Here is a 21,784-nt window from a genome sequence, read left to right on the forward strand (position 1 = left end):
AATAGTGTTGTAGATATCTGCATCTTCATTTTTACTTGAATGACTGGAACAATTCTTTAATCCCAGATATCTAATGGAGTCAGCAAAGGTGAACACACATCTTTTTAACTGAGGAAATCCATGCAGCATTTCAGCTTTTAAATTCACCTGTGCATGGCTATGGTTTAACAGTTTTCCCAGGGAAGACTGCCTTTAAATTCCACATACGAAAGATGCTTCCCAATAAAAGAAGAGGAAGACAGATCTGCTGTGGGAGCCCTGGTTCCTGTGATGAGGCTACAGCCAGGATCTAGGAGCCTTTGGTGTGTCTTGGTGGGCAGCTCATTTTCCTTAAATGAGCTATTTTGCCTGCATCAAGTCAGTCTTGGCACAATTTAGACAGGGAACCAGTGTTCCCACAAGAGTTATTATAAAGAATGAGATTTCAGGAGTAGGGAAAAAATATCAGATTATTCTGTGTTATCAATAAGATCTTGTTGGCTAAAGCAAAACCCTGGACACAAGAGTTTGTCTTCAGTCAAGGTCACAAGCTTTCTGTCTGAGGCTCTTGGTCCTTTTCAGCGGTCAGAGCTCTCCTTATGTCACTGATGGTCTAGGGGGAGAGAGCCAGGAAGCAAATGCACACTAAGACCTCCAGGAAAACATGTACTTTTTAACAAAGGCAAGGAGAAAGCAATACCTTACATAGAGAAATATATTTTCAACTTTGGCCTTAACTTATCTAAAAACATCCAGGTGACCCTTCAAATTCTATGACAAAAAGTTCTCACGTACCACCTCTACTGCAGGTAAAAACAAGAGACACTTAACTCATTTCCAAATTGATACCCATAAACAAATTCAAAGAATTTATAAAAGAATTTCCACCAAACATGTCAGGCCACTTAGCTAGACCTTTCTGAAGGAAATATTTGTATACCTTACATTTAGCTAAATTTAAATACTCTAAATCAAGGAACTGGTGTGATTTCAAACCAGAAAAGTAGACACTCAGAGTCCGCTGTAATTTTGACTGTCAGACAAGCACTCACACCAACCAGCGTACCAGACACTTCCCGGTTTCCGGGTCACAGGTGTCACTGTGGTTATTGCAATTGCAGGGCACACATGGGGCCAGCAGAGGGCGTGGTCTCCTGCCATCACCTTCCGGAAGCTTCCCTCTGTGGTAACCAGGAGCGCAGTCCTGGAGGGAGGCAAAAGGGAAGGAAGTGAACAAAAAACATCCAATTAAGAAATGGGCAGAGGATTTGAATACACATTTCTCCAGAGAAGATGCCTAGATGACTGGCACATGAAAGGATGCTCAGCATCACTAATCATCACAGAAGTGCAAATCAAAACCACCATGAGATGCCAGGTCCCATGGTTACTATCAAAAAAACAACAAAAAAAAACAGAAAATAGTAAGTGTTGGCGGGGAGGTAGAGAAACTGGAATGCTGCTGCTCTGCTGGTGGGAACAAAGAAAAGTGTGTCACTGTGGGAAGCAAAATGATGGTTAGTATGGTGGGTCATCAAAAAGCTAAAGCATTATCGCATGATCCAGCAGTTCTGCTTCTGGGTATAAACCCCAAAGAACTGAATCCAGGGTCTTGGCCACATTTGTACACCCATGTTTGTAGCAGCATTACTGACAACAGCCAAAGGTGAAAGCAACTCAAATGTCCGCTAATGGATGGATGGATAAACACAATGTGGTCCATCCAGCCAGTGGAATGTGATTCAACCTTAAGAAGGAAGCAGATTCTGACACGGCCTACAACATAGATGAATCTTGAGGGCATCATGCCCTGTGAAATTGGCCAGTCACCAAAAGATAAATACTGCATGACTCCACTTATATCAAGGGCCTAGAGTAGCAGTTTCATAAGACAGAAAGTAGAAGGGTGAGTCTGGGGGTGGGTATAGGGGTAAGTGTTTAATGGGTACAGAGTTTTCAGTTTTATAAGATGAAGAATTCTGAAGGTTGGTTGCACAGCAGCATGAGTGAACTACTGAACTGCACGCTTTAGAAATAGTCAAGATGATAAATGCCTATCCTACCACAAGTAATTTTTAAAAGGGGGAAAAAATGACATAACAGAAATGCACAGCGCTAGTCATCACTCAGAGCTGCTGTAACAAGCATATTTCAACCCCAAACCAGGAGCCGGGCTTCAACCACCATCTCCTACCTGACACGAGAGTCCAGCCGTGCCTGGAGGACAGACGCACTTCTCTAACAGGAGGGCCACCTCCCTGCCTGCGTGTAACTCTTCCGCCTTTCTGCCGATCTCCATTGAAATATTTGAGATTCTGTGAAACCATTGGGTTAAGAAGTGTGAAAGCAGGCACTAATATTTACAAAGAGAGTTTTCAGAAACAGCACATTACACAATCATGTTGGCGCACCTAGAGAACCAGAACTTTCCTGCCAGGTGGAGGGTCGTTGCCATTCACAGTTATAAAGGAAATGGGTAAAAACACACAAAAAGCACATTAGTCATTTCACAGGGAAAGTCCTCGGCCAGATTTTCAGAACTTAAGAACAATGTTAGAGAAAGCGTACCTGCAAGAACTTGAAGGACTAGTCTGGCCATAACTTGGGTGGCTTTCTTTAGGGGACAGTATCGTGATACTAAATGAGTCTTTAGGGGATGGCATCGTGATACTAAATGAGCAAGGGATGACATTCCTGATACACTGTGACAAAGAATGGGCCTTGCAGTTGAAGGGCAGAAAACGGGAGAACTGCTTTGCTGTTTATATGGAAGGTATCATCCTCGTGTACTTACAAGCTATATCCACATTACTATAGGAGATGGATAATCTATGTCATTTTCACATACTTCATAATAACACTAATATTTAATAAGATTTTGGTGAGGAACAGAGATATATATATATTAACAACATGGGGTAATGGGAGATGAAGTGAACCAAGTCCTTAAGGTTTGCTTTCAAATAAGAAAGATACATTAAAAATTCTAGAAATTTCCAAGTACCTGCTTTGCTGTAATCCTTGGCCATAAGAGGCTTTGATGAGAATGTACTCAATGTTGCTAAGAACAGACATAAAATCTGAACGTGTGACAGGTTCTTCAGAAACAGAGTTAAAATATTTCCAAAAACTCTGCGGATGAGAAGCACATTCAACTAAAGTTAGGGTACAGATCATCAGAGGCACGTGAACTTAATTCCTTTAGAGATTTCTCCAGCAGTAAGCCCAGCTCTGTGCGTGACCTTAAATTTAACTATGGAAGCTCTCCTGTCACTTGCTGGGCGCAGTCATCCCACCACCTCATTTATCAACAACCTCGTAACACCTCCGCTGGGGCCAGCCACACAGAGAACAATCAGTAAACCTCTCCTGGAGGAAGGAACACACACGTCCCAAATTCAAGGGCATCCAAAAACCCAGAACCATTACATTCATAGGCTGAGACTCCGTAGGCTGAGACTCCTGTATTCAGATAAAGGATTTAAGCTGCATTCGCTCTAAATGAACATGAGCCTCATATGCCTTTCTTGAGAATAGAAATTTGAATCCTTTTAGATACCTTGCTAAACCCAATGGAATTTTGACCCAAAGCCTTCTTCACTCTCTCTTATTTATAGCAGCTTCATGATTTCATTACATGCAGAGTTCCCAGCCCAAGGAGTGTATGTGGAAAGAGCACTCAGTCACCTCTTTCATCCCCACTTCCTGCTCCTGCCTCACTCCGTTCTCGGGGGCTGGCGCATCCACGTAGATGACCTGCTTCCTGGTCCGGCCTCCTTTGACGAGCACCTGGGGTTCCAGGTTGGAGGTGCCGATCCCATCGGAAGCATAGAAGGCCACGCTGTAGCGCAGTGTGCCGCCGTAGGCCAGGAGCTGTCGGAGAGAAGTGCTGTTTACGTCTCTGACATAGCCTTGGTTTAAAGATATTTCAGCATAAGCCTGCTGCCATTTGAAGGAAATCTTTAAAAACACATCACGTGAGTGTAATATGTTGTTTGACACGTGCTTCCTTCTAATTCTACTTAGTTTCGGATTCTTAAGTTGATCCAAGCTGTAGTTAAGTACGCAATCCTTTAAAAGTTTTACAAACCACTTTATTTTTTTTTCCTTTTTTTAATTTTATTTTTTAACTTTACAATATTGTATTGGTTTTGCCATATATCAACATGAGTCTGCCACAGGTATACACGTGTTCCCCATCCTGAACCCTCCTCCCTCCTCCCTCCCCGTACCATCCCTCTGGGTCATCCCAGTGCACTAGCCCCAAGCATCCAGTATTGTGCATTGAACCTGGGCTGGCGACTCGTTTCATATATGATATTAAAACCACTTTATAAAGGTGTTTTTGGCTGCAAAAAGCTGAATTTATGTATTGAATACAAGTTGATAAGTTGGGGATAAGTACACCTTTGAAACCACCACCACCACCATCAAAGTCACAGTCAAACCCATCACCCCCCAGTGTTTTCTCTTAATGATGCCAACAAAGGTGAGCTCCAAAGTAACAAAGCAATGTGATAATCATTCTAATGATTTTCAAGCTCCTTTGAATTAAACATGATCTATAACCACTGGAGAACATATTTCCAAGTTTCAAAAATCAGGATGAATTCACACATCGACTCATGTATTTATATAAGCAAAAATGCAAACAATGTCTTAAAGTTTCTTTTCTTTCCCCCAAATAGGTGACAAATTCTTGAGAAGACCCTCCTACGCCATAGCACCCAGGCTTGTATTGAGCCTCTATTAGTAAAAAAAAAAAAATAAATGTTTGTTGAGTGATTGCTTTAAAAGGGAGAAAAAGAATATGACTTTCACTTGAAAAGACTTTTAAAAATTGATGTGTGTGTGTGTGCTAAGTCGTTTGTGACCCTATGGACTGTAGCCTGCCAGACTCCTCTGTCCATGGAGATTCTCCAGGCAAGAATACCAGACTGGGTAGCCATTCCCTTCTCCAGGGGATCTTTCTGATGCAGGGATTGAAGCTGGGTCTCCTGAATCACAGGCAGATTCTTTACCATCTGAGCCACCAGGGAAACCCCTTAAAATTAATGAAAATGGTAAAAGAACCATTCACCTGGAGGACTTTTTCTAAGTGTTAATCACTCCATCCCCTTGAAGAAGAGGAGACTAATACCCACTCCAGTTAGGAATAGGCCAACCCAGGCCCTTGTGACTTCCACTGGCACTTCTGCCCCCAGGAAAGGTGGACGGGGCTCTAGGCTGGGTGCTTGTCTCACCTGGTCTCCCTGAAACTGCCCGGGCAGCCGCCAGTAAAACGGCTCCGCGTGGACCTGCTGCCTGACGGTCACGGCGTCCAGCAGAACATCGGGGGCCTGGTAGTACACCCCCTCGGTTGTGCCCTTGAGGTTACTCTGAGAAACCACACGCAGCAGAGGCTGATCTGAGCCCAGCGTCACCTAGTCAGGAACAGGAGGACACAGAACGTGAATGAACTCTGCACCTCAGACCGTCAGAGGCTTCTCTGTTTCAGGTGAGATGGCTTCATTACTCAAACAGGAATAAGAAAGGCTTTTCTTTTAAACTTAAACAGCTGGACTAAAATGAACTGAAAGTGCTATACTGGGCAATGTTCAGCGACATGAAGGAGACCACTGAGATAATGCAACTTCATCTTCCAACTAAAGCTGTGGGCAGGTTAGCACACAGCGACACCAACATCTTGGTTTCCTTGACAGCAAAGGCAGGGCTCTGAGGCTTTTATTTTTTAGGCCTCGCAGGTCTTAATTGCAGCTTGTGGAATCTTTACTGTGACATGCGGGATTTAGTTCCCTGACCAGGGATCAAACCTGGCCCCCTGCACTGGGCGCTTGGATGTGGAATCTTTACTGTGACATGCGGGATTTAGTTCCCTGACCAGGGATCAAACCTGGCCCCCTGCACTGGGCGCTTGGACGTGGAATCTTTACTGTGACATGCGGGATTTAGTTCCCTGACCAGGGATCAAACCTGGCCCCCTGCACTGGGCACTCGGAGTCTTTAGCCACTGGATCACCAGGGAAATCCTAGAGTTCTGATTCTTAATGATCTCAAATTAGCTTCCAAGAATTTCTGACGCAGTAAGAGGAAAATGCAACACAAGTACTTAACTGTCTCTCCCACCTGGACCCAGCTCCCAACAGTAGAGGGTTAAAAACAGAACGCTTAATGCGCGTGACTCACTGGCGTCCTCACGTAGCCCTGGGCCTCTGAGCACAGCTGCGACAGCCCGAAGCAGAAGCAGGGCGTGCATCCCCGAGGGTCCGCCTCGTCCAGAGCAAAGGTGCCAGCTCCGCACTCACTGCACTGAGGCCCAGCGACATTTTCCTAAAGGGGACAAAGCGATACACTCACTTCTACTTGAGAAAAGGAGACACGGTTTCTGAACAAACGGAAATGGAACCAAACACAGAAACCGTTTTGGATGAACAGGCACGGATGAACCAGCTGCTTCTTAGGCTGGCTCCTCAACCGCTCTGAACATCAGTTCTCTCAGAATCAGTGATTCCCAAGCTCAGCTAATCATCTGAATCATCTCAGAAGCTTCAGGAAAATGTAGACACCCTAGTGAGTCTCCAGGAGGGGGCCTGGATCCTCCTGAAGTGAGTCCCCATGGGACTGGTTGAGTAGTCAGGCAAAGAGCCTTGGGCCGGTTGTCCTGCACTGGCCATCTGTGGTGAGAACTGAGGCCACAGACGCGGGGAACCAAGCACAGATCCACTGAGAATCCCATCACCCCCGACCCACTCGAGTTTCCCCTCCCTCATCCCCCACCACCAATCAGCCCAGGACCAGGCTTTCATCTCCTGGGCCCAAGGAAAGGACCAAAAAGTGGTCAAGGACCTTCTGGTAACAAAGCACAATGGGAAAACGAATGAAAATTCACAGAGCTAGGTACGGTGTTGAAATCTAACCTCCTGGGAAAATAATCGATGCAAATTTCCTCCAGTCTGCCCAGCAGGCGCAAGAGAAGAGTTACTTACCAGCTGTACAACCACACATTCTCCTGAAGCCCTGTTATCTATTTTATCTGTATATTCAAGACAGACTGGCTACTCAGCCAACCGGGACACATGATAGAAAACTCGGCTTGTTTTTCAAATCAGTTCCATCATCTGACACTTGTAATAAACTGTACAAATTCCATCTAAAGCATCATCCATCACTCTAGAAGAGCACACACAGAATTTAACCTCAGACACAGAAGGCGGTGCAAACTCATTAAGAGAAGCATCTAGAAGCCAGGTGCTTATTTAAATAGTGAAAGCCCCGAAGTCATGATGATGAGTGAGAGGGTGGAAAGGAAGTGGGGTCGAGGCCAGTACCTTGCAAGAGCAGGCTCCGGTTTCCTGAGCACAGCTGCAGAGACCCTGCTCCTGGTCGCAGGTGTCGGCCAGGGTCCCTCTCGGGTCACAGTCACAGGCCACGCAGTCGGGGAAGCCTTTGTACCCTGGGGAGCACTGCTCGCAGGTCCGTCCACCGAAGGCAGGCTTACACCGGCAGTGGCCGGTGACTACATCACACCGCTGGCTGGCTGCCCCCACACTACTGCAATTACAGGCCTGGAAGAGACAACAGTGAAATAAATCAAAAGGTAGCTTTTACATTTTCACAATGTGTACAGACAGGGACGAAAGGAAACCTGGAGAAACCATACAATCAAACGGACCTCTCTCACTGCTGCTTTTGGAACTCACGACACAAGCCATCAAGAGACAGGACCCACATTGCTGGACATCGTCGAACCCCTGCATGCTGGGCCACAGTTGTGGACTGAAATTCAATCTACTTAGTAGGTCAAAGCAGTCCAGCAAAATCATGTTAGAAGACGAGTAATGTTCCCTCTGTTTTCAAAACGCAAACTCTACATTTAACAGACAAAAGTAACACAGAAAAATAGAACCACGGAAGACGAGACATATGTGCCCTGCCCCAGGAAAGCACTTTATGTCCTTCTCCTGGAAGATAGCGTATATTGCAGAATATATTTAAAAGGCAGTAAAATAAAATTTTGACCTACTAAGCTGTCAATTTCTCAAAGGTAGGCTCTTGAAGAAAATTTAGAATATTGCGTTTTAAGGATGTCACTTCTTCCACTTTGATTCCCACCATGGGTGCTGAGTTATGACTAGAAACCATGAAGCCACTCAACAGGGTAAAATTAAGCACACAGATAAAAGAAACAGAACGAAACCGGACCCAGCAAAGTGGTTCTCAGTGGGGAAAACATGCGGTGGCAGCGCACACCTGGCATCCGAGCTCTAGGTCGTGGCCCCAGTGTCCGTCTGCACACTCCTCGCACGCTGCACCCCGAGTGTGAGGCGGGCACACACACTCCCCAGTCTCCGGGTCACAGGTGTTCTGGGTATGAGCGCAGTTGCAGGCTACAAGAGATATGGAGTCTTGTTAGGGATCAGGACCGTCGGGTCAACCAAAGGAGTCAGAGATGCTGCTGCTGCAGTGTCTGCCTGTGTTAATAATCTCAACCACTCCTGTAGCTCCTGAAGAGACCTCATGATCCCCAGGACCCCACCATGTCTCATGAGAGGCTGTTGCATGAGAGATGATCAGGAGGCATTGGAGAAACAGAGAGAAGGCCAGGCAAGGCCTCCACAGGTGGGGAAAGCAGACAGCTAAGGCTTACTGAGCCTCTGTGTGCCAGTCACTGTGCCAAGGACTCTAAGTACCACCTTAACAGTAACTCCTGGATGGAGTCTAATCGGCTCCTCCACTTTACGGATGAGGAGACCAAAGCTAAGGCAAGTCATTAGCCTAAGCTCACACAGTTAATACAGCCTGACCAAGGCTTATGGACTTCCCAGAACAGGGATCAGGAAACAGAAAACAAGGAATGAATTCCTACATGTGAAGAAAAAACGTAAAGGAATTTAACAGAATTAGTCCGAAGCCGAAGGAGAGTTCCAAGAAAAGTTTAGGCACTTTTCTAGGGAAGCCTGAAACGCTGAATCCCAGCGCTTACGTGTACAGCCGCCGTCCTGGTAGGAATAGAAGCCACGGGCACACCTGTCGCACTTCTCCCCGGCCACACCCGGGACGCAGAGACAGTGGCCTTCTGGTGTGCAGTCATCCGACAGGGAGCCGGCACTGCAGTTACAGGGCAGGCACCCGAGCCCGGTCTCCAGCCCATAGTAGCTGTACTGTTTCATGGGGGCAGAGCGGAAGAAGATAGAACAGATTTTAGTCAGTGACTAGTAACTACTAACTCCAGTATTCTTGCCTGGAGAATCCCAGGGACGGCGGAGCCTGGTAGGCTGCCATCTATGGGGTCGCACAGAGTCAGACACAACTGACGTGACTTAGCAGCAGCAGCAGCAGCAGTAACTACTAATGGAGAAGGAAATGGCAACCCACTCCAGTATTCTTGCCTGAAGAATCCCAGGGACAGAGGAGCCTGGTGGGCTGCTATCCATGGGGCTGCACCAAGTCAGACACAACTGAAGCAACTTAGCAGTAGCAGCAACCTACTAACCACCGACTTGATGGACATGAGTTTGAGCAAACTCTGGGAGATAACAGAGGACAGAGGAGCCTGGCATGCTGCTGTCTGTGGGGTGGCAAAGAGTCGGACATGACTTAGAGAATGAATGACAAAAACAAAAGTACCTACTAGAACATTTCCCAAATCAGCACCTGCGTGTGTCACAAGCTCACAAAGGACTCGTGACATCATCCCACCACCCTCAGAACTGATACACACTCTCCAGACGTGGGTGCACAGCAGCTCCCACCACTGTGCTGCAGGCACCCACTCTTTCTGGCAGTCGTGATCCCATTTCATCTGAACCAGTTCCAGACGTCAACACTGATGCACACATGAATTGTACGCAAGGACCTGGAGGCATCTTACCAAGCACTGGTCACACCGCTGTCCGGTCACGTGTGGTTTGCACTCACAGAGTCCAGTTTCCGGGTGGCAGACGGCAGAAAGGGAGCCTTGGCCATGACATTCACAGGCTAACACACAGAGAAGACATTTTGTGCCTATTTATGGATATGGCTCACATATAATCCCTTAATCCCCAAAGGAGAAATCTTACACATTCATGTTTCAAATCGGAAAATGAAAACAAAATGATTGCTTTGCAATAACTTTAAAAATTTACTCTTTTTCTGAGTGAGTCAACATAAGGTTGGTGCAACGAACCATCATAGAGAAAAAAATGTACTGAAACTGTTAAGGTAATAATCTGCAAATGAGCTTAACCAATTTCAATTCCTTGAAATTTTTAAAATGAGCTGCCAATGTATATCAACCAAACTTCATTAAAAAACATGCAAAAAAGATTTCAAAAGTGATTTAGCCATTTGCTCATTCCAATCATATATAATTATTATGATTGATTATTATAATCAAATAATTATTTGATTATTATAACTCAATTATTTTAAGTTGAGTTATAGCCATGTAGATAACTATTATTATAGTTTATGATTTAATGAAATATTTCTTATTCTAAGACCTGAGTTGTTTGACTCAGGCACTCAGGGCTGAGGTTGCAGTTTCATCTCCAGCCAGAATATTGAAGTTTAAAGCTACAAAGTCCCTCGCCTTGTCTAAGTGATGCAATTTAACGAGTCCAAGAAAGGCTGAATTGATATTCATACCACAGCTGTCAATATGCACTTCATTTAAAATTTGTAATATGTTCACTGACAAGATATCCCAGGATGTGTACTATTTAGGAATGCTTGGGCTTAGAAAATGCACACTCTCTGTCCGATGGCATAATCATGTAAGAAAAACGTCACGAAATATCTCAGCTCCAAGCACACTGTGTGTGGCACGCTTTGCAGGGCACACACCCATCAGCTTGTGTCTGTCACGTTAGAGGCAAAATGTGGAATAAATGAATTAACATTCATTAACACAGAAGGGAAGCACTAACATTTTTCTATTTGGTGAAAAATTTATTTTTCTATTTGCTGAGAAATCTAAGACTTAGGAAGATGATATAATTTACCATAAATCACACAGCTATGTCAGGCTGGATGTACATAAAGGAAAACTTGTAAATGTGTTTGAAAAACTTGGGTGTATGAATCCACTTCTTCAACACTAAATTTTATGTAACCTAAATGTAGATCACGTATTTCTGATGAAAATTTAGCATCCTTATTATTGTTGTTGTTTAGTCACTAGGTTGCGTCAGACTCTTCTGCAACCCCATGGACTGTAGCCCACCAGGCTCTTCTGTCCATGGGATTTCCCAGGCAAGAATACTGGAGTGGGCTGTCATTTTCTTCTCCAGGGGATCTTCCCTACCAAGGGACTGAACCTGGGTCTCTTGTGCCTTCTGCATTGCAGGCCGATTCTTTACCACTGAGTCACTTAAGAAGCCCATACTAATTAGGACAGGCTATAAAAGATGCCTTCAGAAAACGAAGATCATGGCATCCGGTCCCATCACTTAATGGGAAATAGATGGGGAAACAGTGGAAACAGTGTCAGACTTTATTTTTCTGGGCTCCAAAATCACTGCAGATGGTGATTGCAGCCATGAAATTAAAAGACGCTTACTCCTTGTCTATGACCAACCTAGATAGCATATTCAAAAGCAGAGACATTACTTTGCCAACAAAGGTTCGTCTGGTCAAGGCTATGGTTTTTCCAGTGGTCATGTATGGATGTGAGAGTTGGACTGTGAAGAAGGCTGAGCGCCGAAGAATTGATGGTTTTGAACTGTGGTGTTGGAGAAGACTCTTGAGAGTCCCTTGGACTGCAAGGAGATCCAACCAGTCCATTCTGAAGGAGATCAGCCCTGGGATTTCTTTGGAAAGACTGATGCTAAAGCTGAAACTCCAATACTTTGGCCACCTCATGCGAAGAGTTGACTCATTGGAAAAGACTCTGATGCTGGAAGGGATTGGGGGCAGGAGGAGAAGGGGACGACAGAGGATGAGATGGCTGGATGGCATCACTGACTCGATGGACGTGAGTCTCAGTGAACTCCGGGAGTTGGTGATGGACAGGGAGGCCTGGCGTGCTGCGATTCATGGGGTCGAAAAGAGTCAGACATGACTGAGCGACTGATCTGATCTGATAAAAGATGCACTGAATTTTGAAGACTCATTATTATAAAAAGAAAGCAATCATCTCATTAGCACTTTGAAAATTTGATTACATGATGAAATAACACTTTCTATATACTGAGTTAAATACAATGTATTATTAACATGTATTTCATCCATTTCTCAGAGAAGGCAATGGCACCCCACTCCAGTACTCTTGCCTGGAAAATCCCATGGACAGAGGAGGCTGGTAGCCTGCAGTCCATGGGGTCGCTAAGAGTCAGATATGACTGAGTGACTTCACTTTCACTTTTCACTTTCATGCATTGGAGAAGGAAATGGCAACCCACTCCAATGTTCTTGCCTGGAGAATCCCAGGGACGGGGGAGCCTGATGGGCTGCCGTCTATGGGGTCACATAGAGTCATACACAACTGAAGTGACTTAGCAGCAGCAGCAGCAGCATCCATTTCTTTATAATTTTTAAAAGGTGGCTACTAGAAAATTTTCAATTACATGCATGGCTTGCATTTATATCGGACAGTACTGATACAAAAAAATAATATAAATTACTGCTCTTATTGCTAGCAATTATAATTGCTACCATTTCTTTACTGTCTAGAACTTTGAATTTGTTATCCCATTTATTTTTCAGAAAGGCCTAGTGTACACATATACTTATGTCCATTTTACGCCTGAGGAAATAGCAGCTAGGCGAGGTTAATAAATTTGCCTAATATCACATGGCTGCTTGGTGACCATGTAACCCCGGATGCTACCCTGTGTTATTCAGACCCTAACGCCCTGAACACACATGTGCTTCCCTGGTACACCATCCTATATAGCTCCCCCACTAGACTTGGGATTTTTCAAGTCTGATAAAGTTCCAACTCCCATCACAATACTTAGCATAGTGCCTGGGAAGTAACAGACATGCAGTAAGTGACAAATGAACAATCATCGAGGTTTGCGATAAACGTGAAAAGAAAAGCCATGAGAATGGTTGAAGGCATTCTGTAAACTTTGAAGCTTTACACAATCACAGGTTATCATAATTATGATAATTATCATCTCCTATGATAGTCAATCAAGATGCTGAACGTCAGGCTCCTAAGCCCAGGGCGATTAACACCTTGTTCATCTCTTGTCCTCCTAGGCAGCATCTTTTCTGTATCACCGGCTCCCTCTTGTGTCTCTACATTGTAATAGCATAGTAGGGCTTCAGTATTTATAGGAAATCATCAAAACGGTGAAATCATCAAAAGGGGCTTTCCTGGTGGCTCAGATGGTAAACAGTCTGTCTGCGGGAGACCCGGGTTCAATCCCTGGGTCGGGAAGATCCCCTGGAGAAGGAAATGGCAACCCACTCCCAGTATTCTCGCCTGGAAAATCCCATGGATGGAGGAGCCTGACAGACTACAGTCCATGGGGTCGCCAAGAGTCAGACACGACTGAGCAACTTCACTATCAGAAAGGTAGTGATGGTGGTAAAGAACCCGCCTGACAATGCAGGTGACATAAGAGACACGGATTCAATCCCTGTGTGGGGAGGATCCCCTGCAGGAGGGCATGGCAACCCACTCCAGTATTCTTGCCTGGAGAATCCCATGGACAGATGGAGCCTGGAGGACCACAGTCTACAGGTCACAAAGTCAGACACGACTGAAGCAACTTAGCACGCATGCATCAGAACAACGGATCACTGCAATTTTTATTTTTTCATTCCTTTTTCAAGAACCGTGCAAAAAATAAAACGGAGAGCTGTATCAGCCCTAAGGCTATACGTTTGTCATCCTGGGAATTTGCTTTTCTCAGTAACTGATTCTGCACAGTGTATCATTTCAAGGGTCTGAGCTGAGCCCTGCAGAGCAACATGGAGTCAGCAGTTCAGGCAAAGACTACTGAGATGTGCCAATCTGAGGGCTAGGGTCTCCCCATTTACCACTCCACATCTTGAAACCCCATCTGCCTCAAGAAGCCCTTAGCATCTACCTGACAAATAGGACAGGCTTCCTTCACCTCCTCAGTCCCTGGGAGCAGTGCCAGCACTCTGTGGAGTACCACTTCCTCCTGAAATGGGAGGCTGTGTGTTTTCTAGGCCACTTGACCTCCATTTGGAGTAACTGATCGAGCTAACCCAGTGCAGATGGGGTCAAGTGACCTCCTGGGCCGAACACTGTTTGATGGTAGGTAGATGGATGGATGAGTTTCCCCAGTGGCTCGGGGTAAAGACTCCACTTGCCAATGCAGGAGACTCAAGTTCAATCCCTGGGTCAAGAAGATTCCCTGAAGGAGGAACTGGCAACCCACTCCAGTATTCTTGCCTGAGAAATCCCATGGACAGAGGAGCCTGGTGGGCTACAGTCCATGGGGTCAAAAAAGAGTCCAAAATGACTTAGCAACTCAGCATGAGCACAAGATGAGTGGAGTCTTCACGAGGTGGCAAGTAGTGGACCCAGCTGCAACAGCCCACACACTCACCACGGCAGTTCTTCGCGGTCACTGCGTCCCCGTAGAAACCGTCAGCACACCTCTCACAGTGGGGGCCGTCGGTGTTCCCAAGGCATCGCAGGCATTCTCCGGTGACGGAATCACAGCTCCCAGGCTGCAAGAGGTCAACGTTGCCACTGCAGTTACATGCGACGCAGGAGTCTCCGGGCACTGTTGGGTTTCCATAGTAACCGTCTGCACATCTGTATAAAAGATGGAGACAGAGATTCGCACAAATGCAATTACTGTAGACGGTCCCCCACCATCCAGGGACTCTCTGAGTGGTTAATCAATCAGACTAACTCTTCACCTAGGATTTACTGTGAGAGGAACTCGGCTCCCAGTTCAGGCATTCACAGATCCCATCACTCATTGTGAGGCGTGGGGAGTGCGTCCAAATAAGCCAACTATCTCCTAGGACAGGCTCCAGACCCAGGCAACTCGACCCGCATCCCACCACTCAGGGAGGCCACCTCCCATGGAGACCAGCCAGACTTGGCACCAAGACTCACACGGGAAAGACAGCCCCTGGCCTCCAGGCACCAGGAGACACTTATATCAAACTAGCTCTCACTTGTGGGATTATCCAGAGTAAAAGGACATTCAAATGTGTGAACAGACATATGAACTCCTGGCTGTTTCACATTGCTACCGATGAGAACTCAAGTTAGCTCAGAGAGATCAAAGTATGCCCATGGACTTTCAACATTAATTTTTTAATTGATCAACTGGCTTCTCTGAGTCTATAAATAATAATTACATATCAAAAACTTTAAAGCCACATGTAACTACACATTTAAAAACAAACACAAAATTCATTGTAAACATTTGTGGAAACTGGTTGAGTGAAGGAGTACCTCTCGCACCAATCCCCCATGTATCCTGGGGCACACTGGTCACACATCACTTCGTCCCCATCATCCAGGTGGCAGGTGGGGCTGAAACTGACAAAACAGCAGAGATGCATGCAGTTCTCCAGTGGATGGTGCAGAACTCCTAAATATTGAAATGCTTGGCTTCCACCACTCCTATCCTTACACACCTTCACTGGATCCTCACTCCTTAGCCCAGAAACGAAGGCCCCCCAGTCACACAGCCCACCCAGTGGGCACTAGACACTCCCTGTTTGTCCCTTGGCCTGGGCTGCGATTCTCCCCACTGTCTGGGCTCACTGGCTCACCCTCAATGTCCTCCAGGAGGCCGGCTCTGATGATCAAGCCAAGTTCCTCTCCAGTCCCTGGGGCTGGGCTGCCTGCCTCAGAGCTACCCACACTGGCCAAGAGCAAGTTCACTTCCAATTTGGTTCCTCAGGGCATCGCCCCTGGTAGATGCCCCCTGCAGAGTGGACATACTTCCCCTGTCCTCATGATCACACAGTGGATGCCATGGCACCGGCAGCCACGGCTGAACAGTGTGATACTCAGGACACCTACCATGATACCCAGCACATACCAGGCACTCAATAAAGATTTGTTGAATCAACTTAATGAATTCAGTTCATTTCCAATGAGCCTCATATTTACATATTTTGGTCATTAGCTCAAATACTCCTGAAGCCCAGGAGCAAGTTTTATTCATATCCATGCCCCCCTCTACTTCCTAGCCCACTGGTAGGCACACAACACTGAAGGAAGTGATGATCGACATGAGACCAAGAGGGAAAAAGGCAGGCAAATATCTTTGCCACCACACAACCTGCCTTATATACTTCAACATGTCAAGCTTTTTTTAAAAGACAGAGTCTTTTCCTCCATCTCGAGTCCCAATTAATTACCATGGGGCAAATTCACATTCTCATTGCACACAGGTCTTGCTCTGAAGACATCAGTGCGGGTCTGGATGGGGACCCTGGCCCCTCAGGGCAGGGCTGGCTGGTGGAGGAGCCGGGCTTACTTGTTGGAGGCTGTGGAGAGCGGGCAAGCGCAGGGCTGGCAGTCCCCGGGGGTCCCTCGGGAAGGCAGCCCGTAGAAGCCAGGCAGGCAGCGCTCGCAGTGCTCCCCGGTGGTGTTGTGCTGGCATGCCTAGGAAACACGTGTGGAGAGGCTTGGCTCTGGCCCGCTGAGCGAGCCTCAGTTACCCACAAACAACTTGCAGTCCAAGCAGAAAAAAAAAGGCACAAGACTGAAACAAGTCACCAAACACTCCTATATGAGGAGTGGCTGCCTGTTTCCAGACTGGCTGATAAAATCTTTTAATTTGTGAAAACAGGAAGTGAAGAGACCTTTCACTTCCAACCACTATATTCGGTCTCTTCTACAGTAACAAAATGGATCAAAGAGCTGCTCTCAGATCCCGGTCGGCAGAGGGTGCAGAATGTGGACCCCCCCCCCCCAGCCCAAGTGTGCGCAGAGGCCTCCAAACCCGAGAGGAAGAGGGAGAGAGCTTTTAAAGGAACAACCACCTCATTAAGCAATGGGAAGCTGAGCTGGAGGAACTTATAGTGGAAAGACTGAGTCTGCGTGCAAGCCATCCTTCCACGCCACCCTACAGACACTTCACTTATAGAGAACAAAGACACGGACAAAGAGCTAAATGAAAGCTGTCCTTCCAGAGCAACAGAAAAATGAGGCTCCAGAGAGAATAAGCAATGGGCGGCACCACGCCGAGGTCTTCCCCATGATCATTAAATTTTCCCTGCCCTGCTACTCAATCAATCTCTTAGGGAAAAAGCATGAACCTCCCTCTGTGTTGTGCCGGTGAATAGGATTCAGTTGATTACCATACACATTCATTCCGTCTCTGAGCGGTGAATCCATTAGAGCCCAGGAGTGTGGGGGCACAAGAGCCTAAAAGAATTCCTGACTGAAGTTAAAATATGTCTTGCCCTGTATCTGCCCCAAAGTTCATTCTCAAGATTAACCACACATTTGTTAAGCCCTGTTTCAACTTCTACTGCACGAAAGAGGGACTTGTTTGCAGAGTTCATCTGCTAACAATGATGAAGCATTATATATTGCAGAAATGAGTGAGATTATCAGATATCTTATTATTCTTCGTATGATATACTATGTAATATAATGTTAAAATCTACTAGCATTTGCATTTAAAAGATCTGATCTTCTTTGCTTAATCAGTGGACGTTTTCTACCTTTATGTTATATTTTAGTCTTGTGAAGTAAATCATTACTTATTGTCCCAAGAAAAAACCTGCAGTGAAATGATACCTCCTTTTTCTATTATTACCAAAGCAACTTTTCTTCAAAAAAACAAGAAATAAAAAGCAGGAGATAGTCTATGTCTTAAACTTAAACCTCCAGATTTCCTTTGGGGTTCACAAAGGCAGGGATGTTCCCTGTGGAGGAAGCATTTTTAAAAAAATCACTTCTGAGCAGAGCCAGGGCTTCAGGGCGGGGGAGGGGCACATGAGGTCTCAGACTCACAAAGCAAACACCATGAACATCACACTCAGCTGCATGGCCGTGGCATTCACAGGGCTGACAGATTCCTCCGAAAAGTATTCCGTCCACGCGGTAATAGCCGGGAAGACAGGACTGCAAAAGAAGGACAGGTGACCATGCAGGTGAAGGTAACTTCTTAAGCAAAATGCAAACCACCCTTTTCCAAATATGTTAGAAACAAAAACCACTCAGTCTTCCGGGAACAGAAAACTTATTTTTTTGCCCAAACATGCCATAAAATGCACCCATATGATGCATAGCATTCAATGATTTTTTTTTTCCAGTAAATTTACTGAGTGGTGCAACTACCACCAGAATCCAGTTCCTTATATGTTTTGAAGGCAGAAAACATGCACACAACAACTTAATAGCTATTCAATAAGCCAGCGCACATCATAGGAGTTTTCCACTGCAACATTCTTAGAAATCATGTAATAGTCATTTACATTTCAATGTAAATGGAAAAGATATTTTTCCCTCTACTATTTTTTCTTTTGCTTAAAATTTATAAAATGTTGCTATCATGGTGTTAAACGCACATCTGTGTCAAATAGCATCAGTTTAATAAAACAAGTGTTACAGGTGAGCTTCCCTTGGTCTTCCTGCTGGTCTGACAACGTGGAGGTTCAGGGACAAGGAGTCCCCTAGACACTGTACTTCATGTCATCCTCCTGGTGACACTGAGCAATTGACTCTCCATTTGACAGACATGCAACCTGAAACATGAAGCATTAGCTCTGGTCCTCGGCACTCATACAATGACTCAACGCCAGGTGTGCACACCTGCAAGACCCCTGTCCATGGGCCACCCAAGGCGACAGCAGGCAAGAAACGCATCCAGAGTGCAGACTGGGGAATGATTCATTTGAGGCTGGCACACTCCCTTGGGGCCATGGCACGAGGGGGTGTGGGCTTGTTTTCTATTGTTCTAAGGATTCTTAGAGAGCATTTCATTATAGTAATAATGTATAATGCCTTCATTCACACTGATCTTGGGAATGTCCCCTATCACCTCCCACAGCCATGCTCCCCTGGGTACAGCAGGCCTCTCTACAGATGGGCATTGAGCAGGCAGCCGCCTGGGGGTCTGTGTGGCAGCTACAGGGCTCCCCCAAATTCCATTCTCAGTGAACAGCTGCCTGATTCTTTAAGTCAGCTTCTGAGCAAGAGTTGGATTGACACAAACCCTGACAAAGAAGACTTGAGCTTCCTGTTCCTGCCTGAGCATCATCCCACACACACCCACAGTTTTGCTCCAAAGCCACACTCACACCAGCACTTGCCCTCCAAAGCTCCGCCCACAAGAGCACTTACCCTCCAAAGCCCCGCCCACACCAACATTGCCTTCCAAAGCCCCGCCCACTTGCCCTCCAGACTCCTTCCAGTCTAGCTGGCAAGGCTCCCACTTCCACGGTTATCTCCGCACTACCTGTGGCTTCCCAAGCTCACATCCACATACTATGAGGTGGTCTGAGGGTCGTTTTTCCGTTAAGCACAAGACCCACAGGGATTAGGACCTATGAACTCTTGTTGGTCCTAAAAATAAATGAGATGTTAAAAAAAAAAAGTTCTTTGGTCCCTACCCCATACCAAAAATACTTTTCTAAATATTTAAAATAGAGATAAAAATATTTAATTAAATATCTGCACCAGGAGGCTTCAGGCCAACCTTATTAACTACAAAGTTAGTAAAGGTAAAAACAGATTATAAGTTAAATGTTCTCACTTTGTAAAAGCGCAAGCCAAGAAATCACAGCCAATGACAAATGTTCACAATTACAGTCAGTCATGGACACGTGAGAACACCTCATGGCAGTAGCCAGGGGTGAAGTTCAAATCTTAATATGACTGCTTGCTAGCTGTGTGACCTCGTCAAGGTACTTAACCTCTCTGTGTCTCTCTTTCCTCATCTGTGGAACAGAAAGCATATGAAGGGCCGACCTGACAGGGCTGTTGTAAGGATTAAATGGGGGTAATATGTGGAAAGGGCTCAGAACAGTGCCAGATACATTCAAAGTTCTCAGTAAGAGAGAGTTATTATCAATATGGATGTCCAAATAATTCAAAACATACCTCAACATTTTTAAGCAACAGATTACTTTTAGCAATGAATGTAAGAGTAGGTTCATACACTGACTATATGATGTGGAGCCCACATAAGTAACACAGCTGGGTGCCATCAAAGGTCTCCACACAGGGCTGGCTTGGCCAAAGCTTTCCAGGTCAAGTGTTGGTAACTGGTAAATATTCAAATATGATCAAAGTTCGATCCTCCTTAGGAATGCAAAACATGGCTTGGGTGCTGCAACTTTCCTATTGACTAAGCCAGACAGTGACACCTATGAGGGTATTCCCAGGGGCTTCAGAGAAATAGGATTTATTTTTTTTAAGATTTTTTGATGTGGGCCATTTTTAAAGTCTTTATTGAATTTGTTACAATGTTGCTTCTGTTTGGTTTTTTCTTTTTTTTTGGCTGTGAAGCACACAGAATCTTAGCTCCCTGACCAGGGGTCGAACCTGCACCTGCTGTGTTGATAGACAAAGTCTTAACCAGTGGACAGCCAAGAAAGTCCCTACATTTCTTTAAGCAATGTGCTTCCTATATTCCAAGATCCCTCAAAAGTCTGAAACTTAGAAACACTGGGTTTCCAAAACTAAAATTCAAACATACATCATGACATCACCTTCAACGCATTTTTCCCCCATAGGAAGGAGCAGAGGAAGCAGACAGGAAGGAGGAGGAGAGTCACCTCGCAGGAGATGCCCGCATAGCCCTGAGGACACTCGCAGTGCTCCACCTCCGTGGCCAGGGACAGGTCTATGACGTTAGGGCTGGCCACGTCCAGAGAGACAGAATCCAACCTACCAACAGACAAACAGATAGGGCCCGTTACACAACTTAACACGCTTGCACGCAGCATCTAGAACCTCAAAGAAGACGAATTCCTAAAAAAGGTTTAATTCAAACAAAATGATTTTTTTTTTAATTAAAAAGGTGAGTGTGTTGTAAGTAACCAGAGATTTTCACAACAGAACATTTTCTGGGAGCTGTCATTAGTCCCTGGAAATGCCTTCAAAATTTAGAAAAAGATGAGCTACTGCCCAACACAGCTGAGGCACGGCTCCGTGGGGCCCCTTCGGAAGAATGAACTTCAGAAGAACAAGCTCAGGCAGCTGAACTCTCTCTAGTGCAGAGAGACTGTCACTGGGTGTGCCCTTTGGTTTGCTTTAGCCGTATTCTTTGTGCACGTTCTGACGAGTTGCCAGAAACAGACCTTCTTGAAGTAACAAAATGACTAAGGCTGAACTCACGAGCTGTGAAAAATCTAAGCCCATTAACATCAAGAGGGTGAAAACTAGGTGTGATGTTGCGGCAACTGTCCCCTCATTTCTCAGAAAACCACCCTGAAAGTTTCTGATCCTGACACCAAATCTATTTCCTACTAGATACATCAGTCATGGACAACTCTTCTTACACTTTTGATAAAATTATAGTGATGAAAAATAACTCCAAGACAGACAGCTCCATTAGCTGTGTCCTGAAAGTAATCAAGTGTATTCAACTTAAAATACATAATGCATAAAATAGACAATTCATAAACTATACAGTACAAAAGGCAAGACCACTGTAAGTTTTCCCTCTGTTCCAGTACACACCTGTAAAGAGCTGTCTGGGCAGAGTTGTAGTTGGCTCTGATCAAGAGATGGGTCACATTGGTGAGGACGGTCATCAGCCGGTCTCGATCTATCTCCCTCTTGCTCTTGAAATCTCGGAAGTTCTCTGGCAGCAGTCTCACCACGTTCAAGTACTCTTCGTACGGCTGCAACAGCAGGCCCTCAGCCTGGGTGCTTAAAGTGATTCCGTTTCCCTAACATTTTTAAAAC

At 45.6% G+C, this 21,784-nt stretch overlaps 1 protein-coding gene across 3 annotated transcripts in view; it reads right to left on the reverse strand.

Annotated features, from left to right (window-relative positions):
• Positions 1 to 21,784, reverse strand: part of LAMA1 (laminin subunit alpha 1) — a 125,481-nt gene that overhangs the window by 45,576 nt on the left and 58,121 nt on the right. For all 3 annotated transcript variants that reach the window (XM_061399901.1, XM_061399900.1, XM_061399899.1), the window contains exons 14-29: positions 21,557 to 21,768; positions 20,650 to 20,761; positions 17,882 to 17,992; positions 16,395 to 16,522; positions 15,359 to 15,445; positions 14,493 to 14,704; positions 9,851 to 9,957; positions 8,963 to 9,140; positions 8,230 to 8,366; positions 7,308 to 7,544; positions 6,166 to 6,309; positions 5,223 to 5,402; positions 3,667 to 3,852; positions 2,984 to 3,111; positions 2,174 to 2,294; positions 1,046 to 1,183 (exon numbers count right to left, since the gene is read on the reverse strand). In XM_061399901.1, the coding sequence (XP_061255885.1) occupies positions 1,046 to 1,183; positions 2,174 to 2,294; positions 2,984 to 3,111; positions 3,667 to 3,852; positions 5,223 to 5,402; positions 6,166 to 6,309; positions 7,308 to 7,544; positions 8,230 to 8,366; positions 8,963 to 9,140; positions 9,851 to 9,957; positions 14,493 to 14,704; positions 15,359 to 15,445; positions 16,395 to 16,522; positions 17,882 to 17,992; positions 20,650 to 20,761; positions 21,557 to 21,768 (2,418 nt within the window). The remainder of the gene's footprint in view (positions 1 to 1,045; positions 1,184 to 2,173; positions 2,295 to 2,983; positions 3,112 to 3,666; positions 3,853 to 5,222; positions 5,403 to 6,165; positions 6,310 to 7,307; positions 7,545 to 8,229; positions 8,367 to 8,962; positions 9,141 to 9,850; positions 9,958 to 14,492; positions 14,705 to 15,358; positions 15,446 to 16,394; positions 16,523 to 17,881; positions 17,993 to 20,649; positions 20,762 to 21,556; positions 21,769 to 21,784) is intronic.

This window comes from Bos javanicus, chromosome 24, assembly GCF_032452875.1.
Source record: "Bos javanicus breed banteng chromosome 24, ARS-OSU_banteng_1.0, whole genome shotgun sequence".
Classification (NCBI taxonomy): domain Eukaryota; kingdom Metazoa; phylum Chordata; class Mammalia; order Artiodactyla; family Bovidae; genus Bos; species Bos javanicus.